Consider the following 12172-nt stretch of genomic DNA (forward strand, 5'->3'; position numbering starts at 1 on the left):
GGTTACACAATTTAGATATATGATAAACTTGCATAAAACAATACATATATGTACACACAAACACACTGAAACAAATGAGTGCATATAAAACTGGCAAAATCTAAATAAAACCTACGGATTGTACTAATGTCAATGTCTTGGCTTTGATATTACATTTTACTTATATATTACCATGGGGAAAACTGAGTAAAAGGTACAAGGGAGCTCCCTGTACTGTATTATTTTTGCAACTTTCTGTCAACTATACTCATTTCTAAATAAAAAGTGAGAAAAGGACTCTCTTGTCCCCTCCTGGCGTGAGCTGGGAGCTCTGCCCTTTCACTTTATCTCCAAATAAAAGCCTGTACCTTGCTCTCCTAAAAAAAAAGTGAAAAAAAAAGAGGTTAACAGAAGATGGTATATTTAGCCTCTTGGTATCAGCCCTAGGTATCTTCATTTCCATTTCCTTCTTATGTCTCAGCCACACTAATGGTTCTCTCACCAAAGTCAAATGCTGTTTATTCAATAACAAAAGGTGCACACCACATCAGAAATGGTAAATTCAGAGATGGTGGAAGTGCTAAATGTTTTCATATCAAAGCTCATGGAAGTCATTGCTCATCTGTTATAAAATTATTTCTTGCTGAATCTGTACATGAAGCTTTCTCAACACAGCACACCCAAAAAGGGACTCTAATTAATTACAATTGGTGCAGGAGAGATTCACTCTGATCTTTTCGCGGTGCTTCAAAGTGAACTTGCACCTGTAGATCAACGGTAGGCTTATTCATAAAGACCTATCTTAAGAAAACAAAAACAATACCAAACAGAAAATATTGAAAGGTATCAACAATTTACCAAAGTTCATCCTCCCAGAAGCATAGTGCTTCAAATTTCCTTTAGATAAACTTTACTATTCATTTTGTTTCTATTCATTTTCCAAATAGTAAAGTTGACCCCACCCCCATATTTAAACTGGGGCCCAATTGATTTAAACAATTGATGTGTCTTATCCACCAGCCAAAGTAATTGCTTTTAGCCTAGTCAGCTTCAATAAGATGGAGTTCTTGGGTGACTCTCACAAGATCTTGAAGAAAATAAGCTACACAAAAGTTTATGTTATATTGTTACAGTTATATAAATTTCAAGAACAGGCAAAACTGAAACTATAGTTCACATTAGAGGCCAAATGGTGTTAGCAGTCAAGATGTTGGTAATACCTGGAAGGAGAGAGGGAGTAGTAACTGTATGTTTAAATGAGGAAAGATTTTAGGGGTGCTGGAAATGTTTATTTTTTGTGGTGGTGGTTACATAGAAATTGCCTCATAATTAGTTTCATGCTTTTATTTTTAATTTGCACATTATATTTTACAAAAGTGAGAAGAGAATGTGTTTAATTTTTTCTCTTATTTAGATTTTGATTTGAGGCATATCTGTAATCTATTTCTCACGTTACAGTAAATAACCACAGTTCTATATTTCCAAGTCCTATTTACCCTGTAGGATCAGGCTCAAATTTCAAATTTAATGAGTCTCTTCTTCATTTCTTTCTGAAGCCATCTCTTCCTCCTCCATGACTCTATTCTGCTCCACAGTGGATTGGGAACAGATTCAAGTGTTTGCTTCAGCACCTTTCTAATGAAGCAAAACTTTTGAGAGAGAGCTGGGGGTTCTGTGATTGTCAGAATTCCAGTGTATTTCAGGTCTAGAGTGGAGGTGAATCAATATTTTCTCAAATTAAGTATCACATGGTTCCCTTTGGGAGACATTGAAAAATACTGCAAATTAAGCTGAATACTTTTAATTTGATTTTTAGACATTGAAAGGACTTTTGAGAAAATTATGTGGGTAATACTTGTACCCTAAAATACTCATTATAAAACTGATGTGAGGTACCTTAACAAATTGCATGAATAGATAAAATTCAGGTTTTTAGAAAAAAGTTACTAAAAACTCTTAGGAAAATATACAATCAATAAAAATAGATCATTATTAAACAATAAAATACAGATACCTATGTTTATGTGAGAATGAAGTGGTCTTAATCATGAATAAAGTTTATGTATTCAATGTTCTTACCAGGTGACATGTCATTTAAATACACATATTAGGTTCATGTTTTGTGCTTTAAGTGATTAGAGACAAAATAATCAGTCATAATTCAAATACATGGCTTCAATATAGAGTGAAATTTCATTGTTATCCATTATTTTCTTTAACAACCAATTAAAGTTCTTTGAATCATAATAATTTTAACTCACTTCTATCATGTTTTAAAATAACAGCTTTTTTCACATCTCCAAAATAATATGTGGAACCATATTAGAGGTATGAATATAAAAATTAGTTCATCCTTTTAAGAAGCTCTTGCTATGGCTGCATTCAAAACCTGTGCTGACCGATCATACAAACTATAGAATGTACCCAGTGCTTTACTCACAAGTTGAATTCAGATGTCTTACCTGGGATATCTAATTACTCAGGAAGTGTTGTTTAACACATTCATGTTCTGACCTCTCCTAAGTTAGATGAATGCATTTTGGTGGTGAATCATATTTCATAAGTGAATAAGGGAGTGGGCAAGACAGAGAAAAATGAGTCATGTGATTATTTTCTTATAAGATAAAATAATTTTGAGACTGATGGCATCATTTACTTAGTTCAAAATTCAAGGCATCCAGAGTTGCATAGGCAAAAATAAATGTATGAATCTTTGTGTCACTGGGGGCAGTTGGGTTTGTTTCCAATCAGGCATGTATGAACTGATGGGTCAGACATGTAGTACTTGTTTCTGAGAGGACGGCTCTGCTTTCTACGTAATTGTCCAGCGTCTGGTACATTACAGTCACTGTCCATCAGCATAGTAAGATACTATAGAGTCACTACTTGTCTTCTCTGTGCTGTACTTGTATATCTATCCCCGTGCCTCACCTATATTATGTGGGGTAATCATAATGCCCCTTATTCCCCTTCTCCCTCCCTTCCCACCCATCCTCCCCAGTCCCTTTCCCTTTGGTAACTGTTAGCCCATTCTTGGGTTCTGTGATTCTGCTATTTTGTTCCTTCAGTTTTTTCTTTGTTCTTATACTCCACAGATGAGTGAAATCATTTGATACTTGTCTTTCTCTGCCTGGCTTATTTCACTGAGTATAATGTCCTCCAACTCCATCCAGGTTGTTGCAAATGGTAGGATTTATTTTCTTCTTATGGTTGAATAATATTCCATTGTGTAAATGTACCATCTCTTCTTTATCCATTCATTTACTGACGGACACTTAGGTTGCTTTCATTTCTTGGCTGTCGTAAATAGTGCTGTGATAAACATTGGACCTCATGTATTTTATAAATCATGCTTATTTCACTATCTCTAGAAGACAGTGATATGTATCAGTATTTTATATCACATTACAATGTCTTATATATTGAAACCATTTATTTAAAAAAATTTTATGCCTCTGTATAGAGGTAATTATTTCAAAAATTTCCTGATTTTAGTATTTTATTAACCTTTAGTCTCTTGTTTTGAAACTGTGCTTCACACATGATTGCTTCCAGATTTTCCCAGTATAAAAACAATTTGGGCCCCACTCATTAATAAATTGTATTTGCATGAAATCTGGATGAAGGAATTTTCATGTTTACTTTCTCTGGTATATTTTATATTTTATACTTTAGCAATTTTGGTGGTTCAGTAAAAGCAGTCCTAAAGATGGAAAACTTCAACTTCATGGAGATTGAGAAACCAAACTATAGTCCTTTTTTGTTTTTCTTTTCGTCATTGATAAAAATACAGTAAAAATTATAATAATGAACTTATTAGTCAAATAAGGGTAATAGAGCAGCTGTACAACATTGGAGAGTCAGTTTTGAAAGAAGCTTGTAAGGCTAGTGCACGAGGCACTGGAGCGTGGGCTTGGACCAGCCGAGGCAGTCGTAGAGCACAGGTGTGCACGTGCGTGTACTTGGGGCAAAAATGAGAAGTCGCTCTGCTTCTTTCTTTTTGATCTTTGCCTTCCATAACTGGGTTCATGAGACACGGATCAGAAGAGCAGAATGAGACATGGAACTACCCACGAGTCTGTGCTAAAGAGAAGAAATGAAAACTAAAAATAAGTATATAGACACAGAAAGATAGGCTTGATTTGAAATATACTGCAATGTGTATTCTGGACAAGGCCTGGGTTTGAAACTTGAGGTCTTGGTCAAGTACTTAACTCTACTGTGCTTTAGTTTTCTCATTGGTAAGATGAGCATATTAATGTATCTTCATTATTAAGCCATTTTCAGAAATAAAACAGCTAACATATGTCAAGTGCTTTGAACTGCATTGGCACAAGGTAAATAACAAATATTTTTCATTATTAAAAGAGGACAATTCTATGTGGAATTTTATTGCACTAAGTAAATTTACCTTTGGTTTACCCATATTTTCCCCTATTCTCTAAATAATTTTTAAGGTGACTTTGATATTCAAACATTCAAAAAAAAAAAACAACCTCCTTCTCACCTTCTTTTGTGACAAAGTGTTCACATTACACAAAAAGAGTACGAATTTCCTGTGTTGTGGTTCCGGAACATTTTAGAAGCTAGTGATTTTACTTTGTCTTGTTCATTGTGCACATCCATGTCTCACCATAGAAGACTCAAGAGCATTGTTTAAATGCACAATTTTTGTTTCTCTTTCTTTTTATAACAAATTTCTCCATACACAACTTTTGGATTCTTTAGCCTCGAGGTCAGCTCTGTGACCCACCATTCTTGAACAAGACACAGAGTGCCTTACCTGCATCAGCACTGGACCAAGACTTCCCATGGCAGGTATGTGCAGCCCAGATCATAAAATTAATACATGAAAATAGCCAGAAAAGGTGTATCTCTGGGATATGGCTAATTCCAAGGTAGTGCTTTAACAAAGAAGCAGGCATTTTTAGACTTCCCACATGTCAGCACTTCCCATTTCTGACTTCATTCTGCAAATGAAAAGTGATTTTGTGAAGCTTTACCAATAGGCTTAAAGTGGCTTCTGACAGGGAGGGTTAGCTCTAAATTCTGAATGGAAACTGAATTTCCAGTGAAATTAGGAGCAGCACCATGCTAGCATAGAAATAGATAGAGAATGTTGAGTATTAACAACACAATGCTTAAAGGTGTGTTTTAAAAATATTACCATTTGTGTTGTGATATCCACAAACCACCCAGATAAACAGTTTGACACACTGGGGTGTTGCTAATGACAACACCCTTTGGGAGCATGCTAATGTTAATGTTTAATCTCCTAATAATAAATTGTTTAGGGGAAATGTCTATAAGCAAGTCATTTTTGGTATGAGAACATGTAAAAAGCGGTTGCTTATATGTCAAAATTTAATGTACTGTGAAATGAACCCAGATCCCCAGAGTATTAACCATACATTCGTTGGAGAACCTTTCTTCACACCAGATTTAGAATGCTCCTATGTCTTCTTTCCATGTAAAAAGGCTACAAACCTTTGAACAGCTTGACATTTCTCAGAGCAGAGGATGCATTGAGATTAGCAGAAGGGCATATTCCTGCCAAGTAGTTTTCTGACAGTGGTAGAATGTGCTAAATGAAAGACTCTGGGCCTGGCAAACTGTCATTTGATTTCTGACTTGGATACTTACCAGCTTTGATATCTTGGGAAAATATTAGTGGATCCTAAGGTTTCTCACCTGCCTAATGGGAATCATATTATCTTGTGTTTTTGTTGAGAAAATAGAAGTAAATGTCAATTACATAAGCCCATAAAACAGGAATTGGTGCCTGTTAGATCTCTAAGCTTCTTTGCCAAGTAAAACAATAGACGGTAAATTCACTTTGCTGAGACAGAGCTGGTAAAGAAGAAAACGTGTGGGTAAATCCCACTGACGAATAAAGTATGCCACATAAAAATGTTGGTTTGGGTGTAGTTCGGAATGGAGTGTCTTCATTTTCCAGTGTTTTACTGGCAAAGTGATCAGGTTATCAAACCAAAGAATTTTTAAGATTCTTTCTCAAAGGTTTTTGCTTTTAAGAACTTCAGCTTCTGTGTTTGTTCTTGAAGTTATCACTGGCCCTCTCTTCCTTCACAGCTTCTCAGAGCACTCCTTGGAAATTGATCAGTGGCATCTTAGGAGTAATGTGCCTTTTGTTGATGTCTACTTTGGCAATTTTGTTGAGAAATTGTAAGTTTTTCTAGGCAAGTCTATATAAAGATCAAAGTTATGATGAAACCATTTAATAGTAAAAGTTTCATTTTATGAATGTGTAATATATTATTTCATAAACCTGTGTCTAATTAAGTAAATTTCTGATCATTTCCTATAGCATTCACTAAAAAAAGTATTCAGCCAACATTGTCTCCAGGATCCACCATAGGTCTCCAGGGAGGTAGGTTCCAAATTTTGGAAAATCTTAAGAGTTGGTAGGGAATGAAATAGACAACTTTTTGCTTTTCTCACACAAAAGCATGATGGAATATTACACTTAGTAATATAAGTTTGCCTACTAATTGTGGACTAGGCACATTTCATTGTTCTCTAATGTAAAAATTATTAAATTGCCTAGACTGAGCATCATTTATATATTTAAGTAAAAAGAAAAATGTTAGCAGAAGTGACATATATTTCCTGTATGAGTGCTCATGTTTATGTAACAAATCAAAAATAATTTGCCATAAATATATTACAGAGAATCCTAATCAGCTGTTTGCTTATAACCCCTACTTTTATATCTCCTTTATCTTTGCTTTTTCTTCTTCTATGACTCAGAATATAGTGCAGATTTCTGCAGTTCTAAACCCTATTAATCCAATGAAAGCCAGCTCTAAATCCAGTTTCTAATATGTATTTTTTCCAAATGCTATCCAAGTTGTCTTACCATCTTCTGTAATTATGTGGAACTTCCTTTCTCTCTTTTTCCTTGGCATTTTTCCAGCTTTACTGATACATAATTGACATATATTTTGTAAGTTTAAGGTGTACAAGTTGATATGATGCACATATATTGCAATATGATTAGCTAACCACACCATTAGCTAACACTTCCATCATGTCACATAATTACCTTTTTTTTTGCAGTGAGAACATTTAAGATCTACTCTCTTAGCAAATTTTAAGTGTATAAAACAGTGTTGTTAACTATAACCTCAATGCTGTGCATTAGATCCCCAGAACTTACTGATCTTCTTCTATTTGGAAGTTTAACCCTTTGAACTACATCTTCCCATTTCCCCCACCTCCAGCCCCTGCTAATCACCACTCTACTCAACAACCTGGTGTCCTTCATGTGGCAAAGATTTGAGTGTTTACCATGTGTCATGAGCTTTATCAGGGAGGATAGTAAATATTTAAAACTCTATCACTGGGAAACCATATGACCAGATTTCCAGCTAATTGTTTTTATTCACCTTCATTTTGAAAATTAAAATATCCTAAAAGCATATTAGAATTCTCCCAATGTATCATGTATTTTCTGACTCAAGAAATATGTTAAAATACTCGCCTTTAAATATCTCTTTCATCTAGTTTATTCCTGTTTACACAGTAGAGCTCAAATTTGGGTCACTTCCCCAAAAAGGCTTTTCCAACCACCTCACATTATACTCTTCTATACAATGTTTTGACATACCGAATTTCTTGTGTATGCACACCCAAATTACCATTAACTATAAAAAATAAGTGATTGGAAATAATACAATTCTGACTCTACAATATAATCCCCAAGAAGAAAAACACCATGTCTGGCTTGGTCATGTGAGTATCCCCTGAACTGTGGTATAGGTAGTAGAGTCTCAAAGAGTATTTCATAGAAAAAAATGAATAAATAACAAATAATTTTTGAATGAGTGAATAGCATTGAAAAATAGAATCTCAATGTCAACAGTCATGTTTTATTTTTTTCTCTTAGGCTCTGGCTGCTGTTCTTGCCATGAAAAGTGGATTGGGTACCAGTGCAACTGTTACTTCATTTCTAATGAATTAAAAAGTTGGGCAGAAAGTAGGAATTTCTGTTCTTCTCAGAATTCCAGTTTACTTCAGATGCAAAATGAAGATGAATTGGCATGTATTTAATTGTGGTTTCTCACATTTTCTTTGACCTATTGGTCAAAGAAAAATAGGCAAACATACTAAGTAAGCTGACTACTTTATTCATGCCTTTAATCAGATAGTAAATGGATGGTTATATGTGAATGAACAATTTATTGATTTCCTATACTTTGAAATAACCACTGTAAAATGTACATGAACTTTCTCAAAGATTTATAGTCTAGAGATAAAAGTCATGATAGGTGCCAGATAAAGTACAAAAAACTTTTTAGAGAGAATTAAAAGATGAGATACTAGGTCATCATTTTTATTCAAAGAACCAACCAAACAACCTTGTAATTGTTAGTTCTTTAATTGAATTTACTATTTCTTTTGTAATTACATATCTTTTGTCATCACTCTGGGACATAATGTGGAATGAAAATGAAGAGTCTGATCACAAAAATTACCCAATTCTTAAGAAAAGGTGAAAAATTTATTGAGCTGCATGCATGCTAAGTATAGGATGAGTATGTTATATCCATGAAATCTGTCACTCAAGATTCTGATTTAGGATCAAATTTGATTGGCAATCTCCTGTGACGGAAGTGTTTCAAGAAATCTCCAGCTTCCTTTATACCATTTTTCATTCCTTGAAGGAATGATATTTTGTGGCATCTTTTTCTCTACTAATGCATGGGCGTGGTAAATGAAAAAAAATATGAAGGAAGTGACCATACATACCTCTTCAGCTAGACGTTAAAATGACTTCAGTTCATGTGATTGAAAGGCTGAATCTGATGCTGACACTGGCTTTCTTAAAAGTACATTATTCCCAGAGTAGATTCCTATGAAATTAATCAGTTTGTTTCTGTTTCCAAGCAGCATTTTATGAACTCCAGTAAATATTTTTACTGGATTGGACTCCATTACAGTGAAGAACATAGCGTCTGGGTGTGGGAGAACGGCTCTGCTCTGTCCCGAGATCTGTAAGTTTCCAGCAGTCAAGGTCTTCTCTGTTCTTTATAAGATTTTTTGTGGCTCTCGCCAGAGATGTACCATCAAGAAGCACTAGATAAGAACCTGCCCTAGAGCATGAGAACAGAGTAAAGAGAATAGATACAACAGAGTAATGATTTTAGTCCCATCTAGAACATCAAAGTTTATGCTCAAGTGACATGACGTTAGTGTACTTCTGACCATAAAGGTGCCAAAGACATATGATTTTCTCTGCATTAGTGTAAACACTTGGGCATGTCTGTGCAGACACTCACATTCCTGGAAGTGGTCCAGGGAAAACTGTAAAGAAATCCATTATTTTCTCAGTATCCTCCCATATTTCAAATATGCTGGAGTTACTCCTGTATGTTTATTTATAATCTTTGAATCTCATTTTCCTTCATAAACATGGGTTAGAATCATCATATAATGACAAATTTTATGCTCTGATTTGTATTCCTAGCCTAAATTAGTCCATCTTTAAACCAAATAGAAGCAAAGTATATCATATTGCAAAACCATTAATATTGATAGCAAAATTTTAAAAATCCCTGGCTTCAATGCTCTTGACTATTGAGGTAATAACTTGAGTTATGAAGTATTGTGCTCTGAAATTGTGAAAGCTTGGCTATTTAATGAAAGCACTACAACTCAGTAAGTTAAATTCTCATTCAAATGCTTTTAAAGGTCCTATTGCTTAATAAAAAAAAACCATCCCTGAACATTCTTTTTTCCTTTTCCATACAACAATTTATTTTTCATTACAGATCTCCATTGTTTCAAACTGTAAATACAAAACTGCATCATATACAGCACAAGCAAAAACGTTTTGGGTGATCCCTGCAAAAAAGAGCATTGTTTTATCTGTAAGCAACAGCTTTTTAAAGATGTTTCCAGGAGCGAGAAGGGTACAATGAAGGTCCAGTAGTAATAAGAATGTACCTTTGCTTCTTACAGTATAGCTAATTATCTACTGCTGGGATCTGTAAAATGTTTCAAACTGTGTCTTATACAATTTTCATACATTTGAAACCACGAGTTTTAAAGTTGATGGTTTGTACACCTACACCTGAAATTATAAAGCATCAACAAAAGAATGTCATTAATGTTGACTTAATGCATGTGTTCACTGGTGAGTTTAGCATATTTGTATGCATCTATTTTTATAGACTTTCTCTGCAGAAATTCAGATAAAACAATTCACACCAAATAATATGTATCAACATCATTTTATCTCTTTGTATGGCATGCCAAATTGGGAAATCCCATCTTCATCTCACTTTTCTGGAGTTAATTCTTTCTGGATATTTATATAGCTGTGTGTTTTCATGTAGACTTGAAAGTACCTCATGACGGTTTCCTAATGTGCATCATCCAGCTTCAGAGGGGAACACATTGTGTATCTTCTCTTGATACTCCTGAGTTCTGTAGAACAACTGCCCGTCTTTGGGCAAAGATATGGTTCCTGTGTAATTGCTTTCTGATTTTGAAAGGATAAAGGGAAACTAGGCCCAGATTACATAAGTTTACAAGACATTTCTTTACTCCACAGATTTCAGATTTTTCTTGCCTTATGCTTAACCATCAGTAAAAAATTCACTTACACGTGCACGGAAGATCTTAATCTCTAATCAACCCCACAGCCCTTTTCCTAAAACTTATGTGTCAAATATTGAACATTCCTCACCTCCTCCTGCTCCCGCTTTTGTGAGAGAGGGAGCGCTGCAAGTTATCGAGGGGTTTCTGAATGTGTCGAAAAAGGGATGGGAATACAGTAAGCTCCAATACCTGTGAGCTCGATGGGTTTTCCCCTACCTTACAGATATCAAAAGCCACTTCTCTTTTTTTAACTGTTGCTTATACATCTTAAGAAATTTATATTGACATCTCTATTTGCTTTAGTTTTATATTTCAATTAAATGATGATACTTAAGAACCTCAAATTGATTCTTAATATATAAAGAGCCAGGAAGAGGAAAGGATCTTGTTTATTTCTCAAAATGTGAATATAAAGAACTACAAACGAACTCTTCACATGTTTTGACCACAAGCCATGCTGGCAGTCAGAGCCAGGCCATCAGCGGATGCGTTCTCTGGGCAGTAGACACAGAAGCTGGGTTAACAGATGTGTACACAATCTCCTTTCTCAGTAACCGCACAAACTGGAGCAGGGCAGAGAAAGAGCGCAAAGAGGTGCCTGCTGGCCTCCCCAGTCCCTAGAGGATTTCGGTCAGCCCCTAAAAATGCGTTTAGTGGAAGCTGCCTCTCAGAGCACACTAACGAAGATAAGCTGATTTAGGCTGCTTTCACAGAAAGACTAGGGGTGTGTTTCAGTGTGCTGCCTCTTTATTTTAACTTTTTATATTAACTCTTTAATTTTCTCTCTCTTCGTTGATATTCTTAGTTTGCTCATGCATTGTTCTCCTGACCTTAGGTTTTTTTTTTTTTTTGATGGATATTTTGAATTATCTGACAGGTTGATCATACAACTCCGTTTCACTAGTTCCATTTCTGGTGATGTACCATGTTCCTTTATTTGGAACATATTTCCCTGTCTCTTCACTTTCATTCACTCTCTTTGTTGGTGTCTGTACATTAGACAAAAGAGCCACTTCTCCAAGTCTTCATAGACCAGCTTCATATAGAAGACCCTCACCAACCAGCCTGGCCACAGATCCTGGGGGTCTCTCCAACCTTTGGACTAGTTCAGTCCACTCTCTCTGTGCTCGGTGGCCCCTAGTCATCTAGAGTATGCCAGTTCTTGTTTTGACACAAGGGAGATGGGAGCCAGTTCCTCAGGAAGCTCCCATACAAGTTGGATCATCAGATGCTCTTTCCACTCTTCCCTCCCCAGAGAGAAGTTGGGAGCTGTGGATTTTTGTCCACTCACTCTGCTGGGCCAGGAGAGGGTCTATGGTGCTATGGAAACTCCTATCCCACGCTGTCATCTTTTTCTCACTGGTACCAGGCAATCAGACCCTGCTGGGTCCCACTGACACTCCAAGAAAAGCTAGACAGAACCCAGTCCTTTGACTATCTGCCTGAAAAGTTGGGGCATTGGATATACACTCCGTTTCTCTTCCTCTCAAGGAGGAAGCTGGAGTTCTCACTCTGTGATGGACTAGGTGGAAGGGATAGTGGGGCTATGGTGACTACCAGCCCACACCAC

The 12172-nt window shown here is 35.8% G+C and overlaps 2 protein-coding genes across 3 annotated transcripts in view; one reads left to right on the plus strand and one right to left on the minus strand.

Annotated features, from left to right (window-relative positions):
- LOC130680517 (uncharacterized) overlaps window positions 1-12172 on the minus strand; it is a 634026-nt gene that overhangs the window by 18997 nt on the left and 602857 nt on the right. The gene's annotated exons all lie outside the window — the stretch shown is intronic.
- Window positions 3521-9703, plus strand: LOC130680523 (natural killer cells antigen CD94-like). The gene is made up of 5 exons (XM_057491217.1): window positions 3521-4797; window positions 6070-6162; window positions 6305-6367; window positions 7886-8037; window positions 8890-9703. Exons 1-5 carry the CDS (start codon window positions 4791-4793, stop codon window positions 8995-8997), a joined length of 423 nt encoding a protein of 140 aa, XP_057347200.1. The 5' UTR covers window positions 3521-4790; the 3' UTR covers window positions 8998-9703.

The sequence above is a fragment of the Manis pentadactyla genome, chromosome 14, assembly GCF_030020395.1.
Source record: "Manis pentadactyla isolate mManPen7 chromosome 14, mManPen7.hap1, whole genome shotgun sequence".
NCBI classification, from domain to species: Eukaryota; Metazoa; Chordata; class Mammalia; order Pholidota; family Manidae; genus Manis; species Manis pentadactyla.

What these genes read in the sequence shown, in the direction of transcription:
- LOC130680523 (XM_057491217.1), top strand. An exon ending in CACCATAGGTCTCCAGGGAG is followed by an intron (nt 6,368 to 7,885) that starts GTAGGTTCCAAA and finishes TTTTTCTCTTAG; the next exon opens with GCTCTGGCTGCTGTTCTTGC. An exon ending in TGCAAAATGAAGATGAATTG is followed by an intron (nt 8,038 to 8,889) that starts GCATGTATTTAA and finishes GTTTCCAAGCAG; the next exon opens with CATTTTATGAACTCCAGTAA.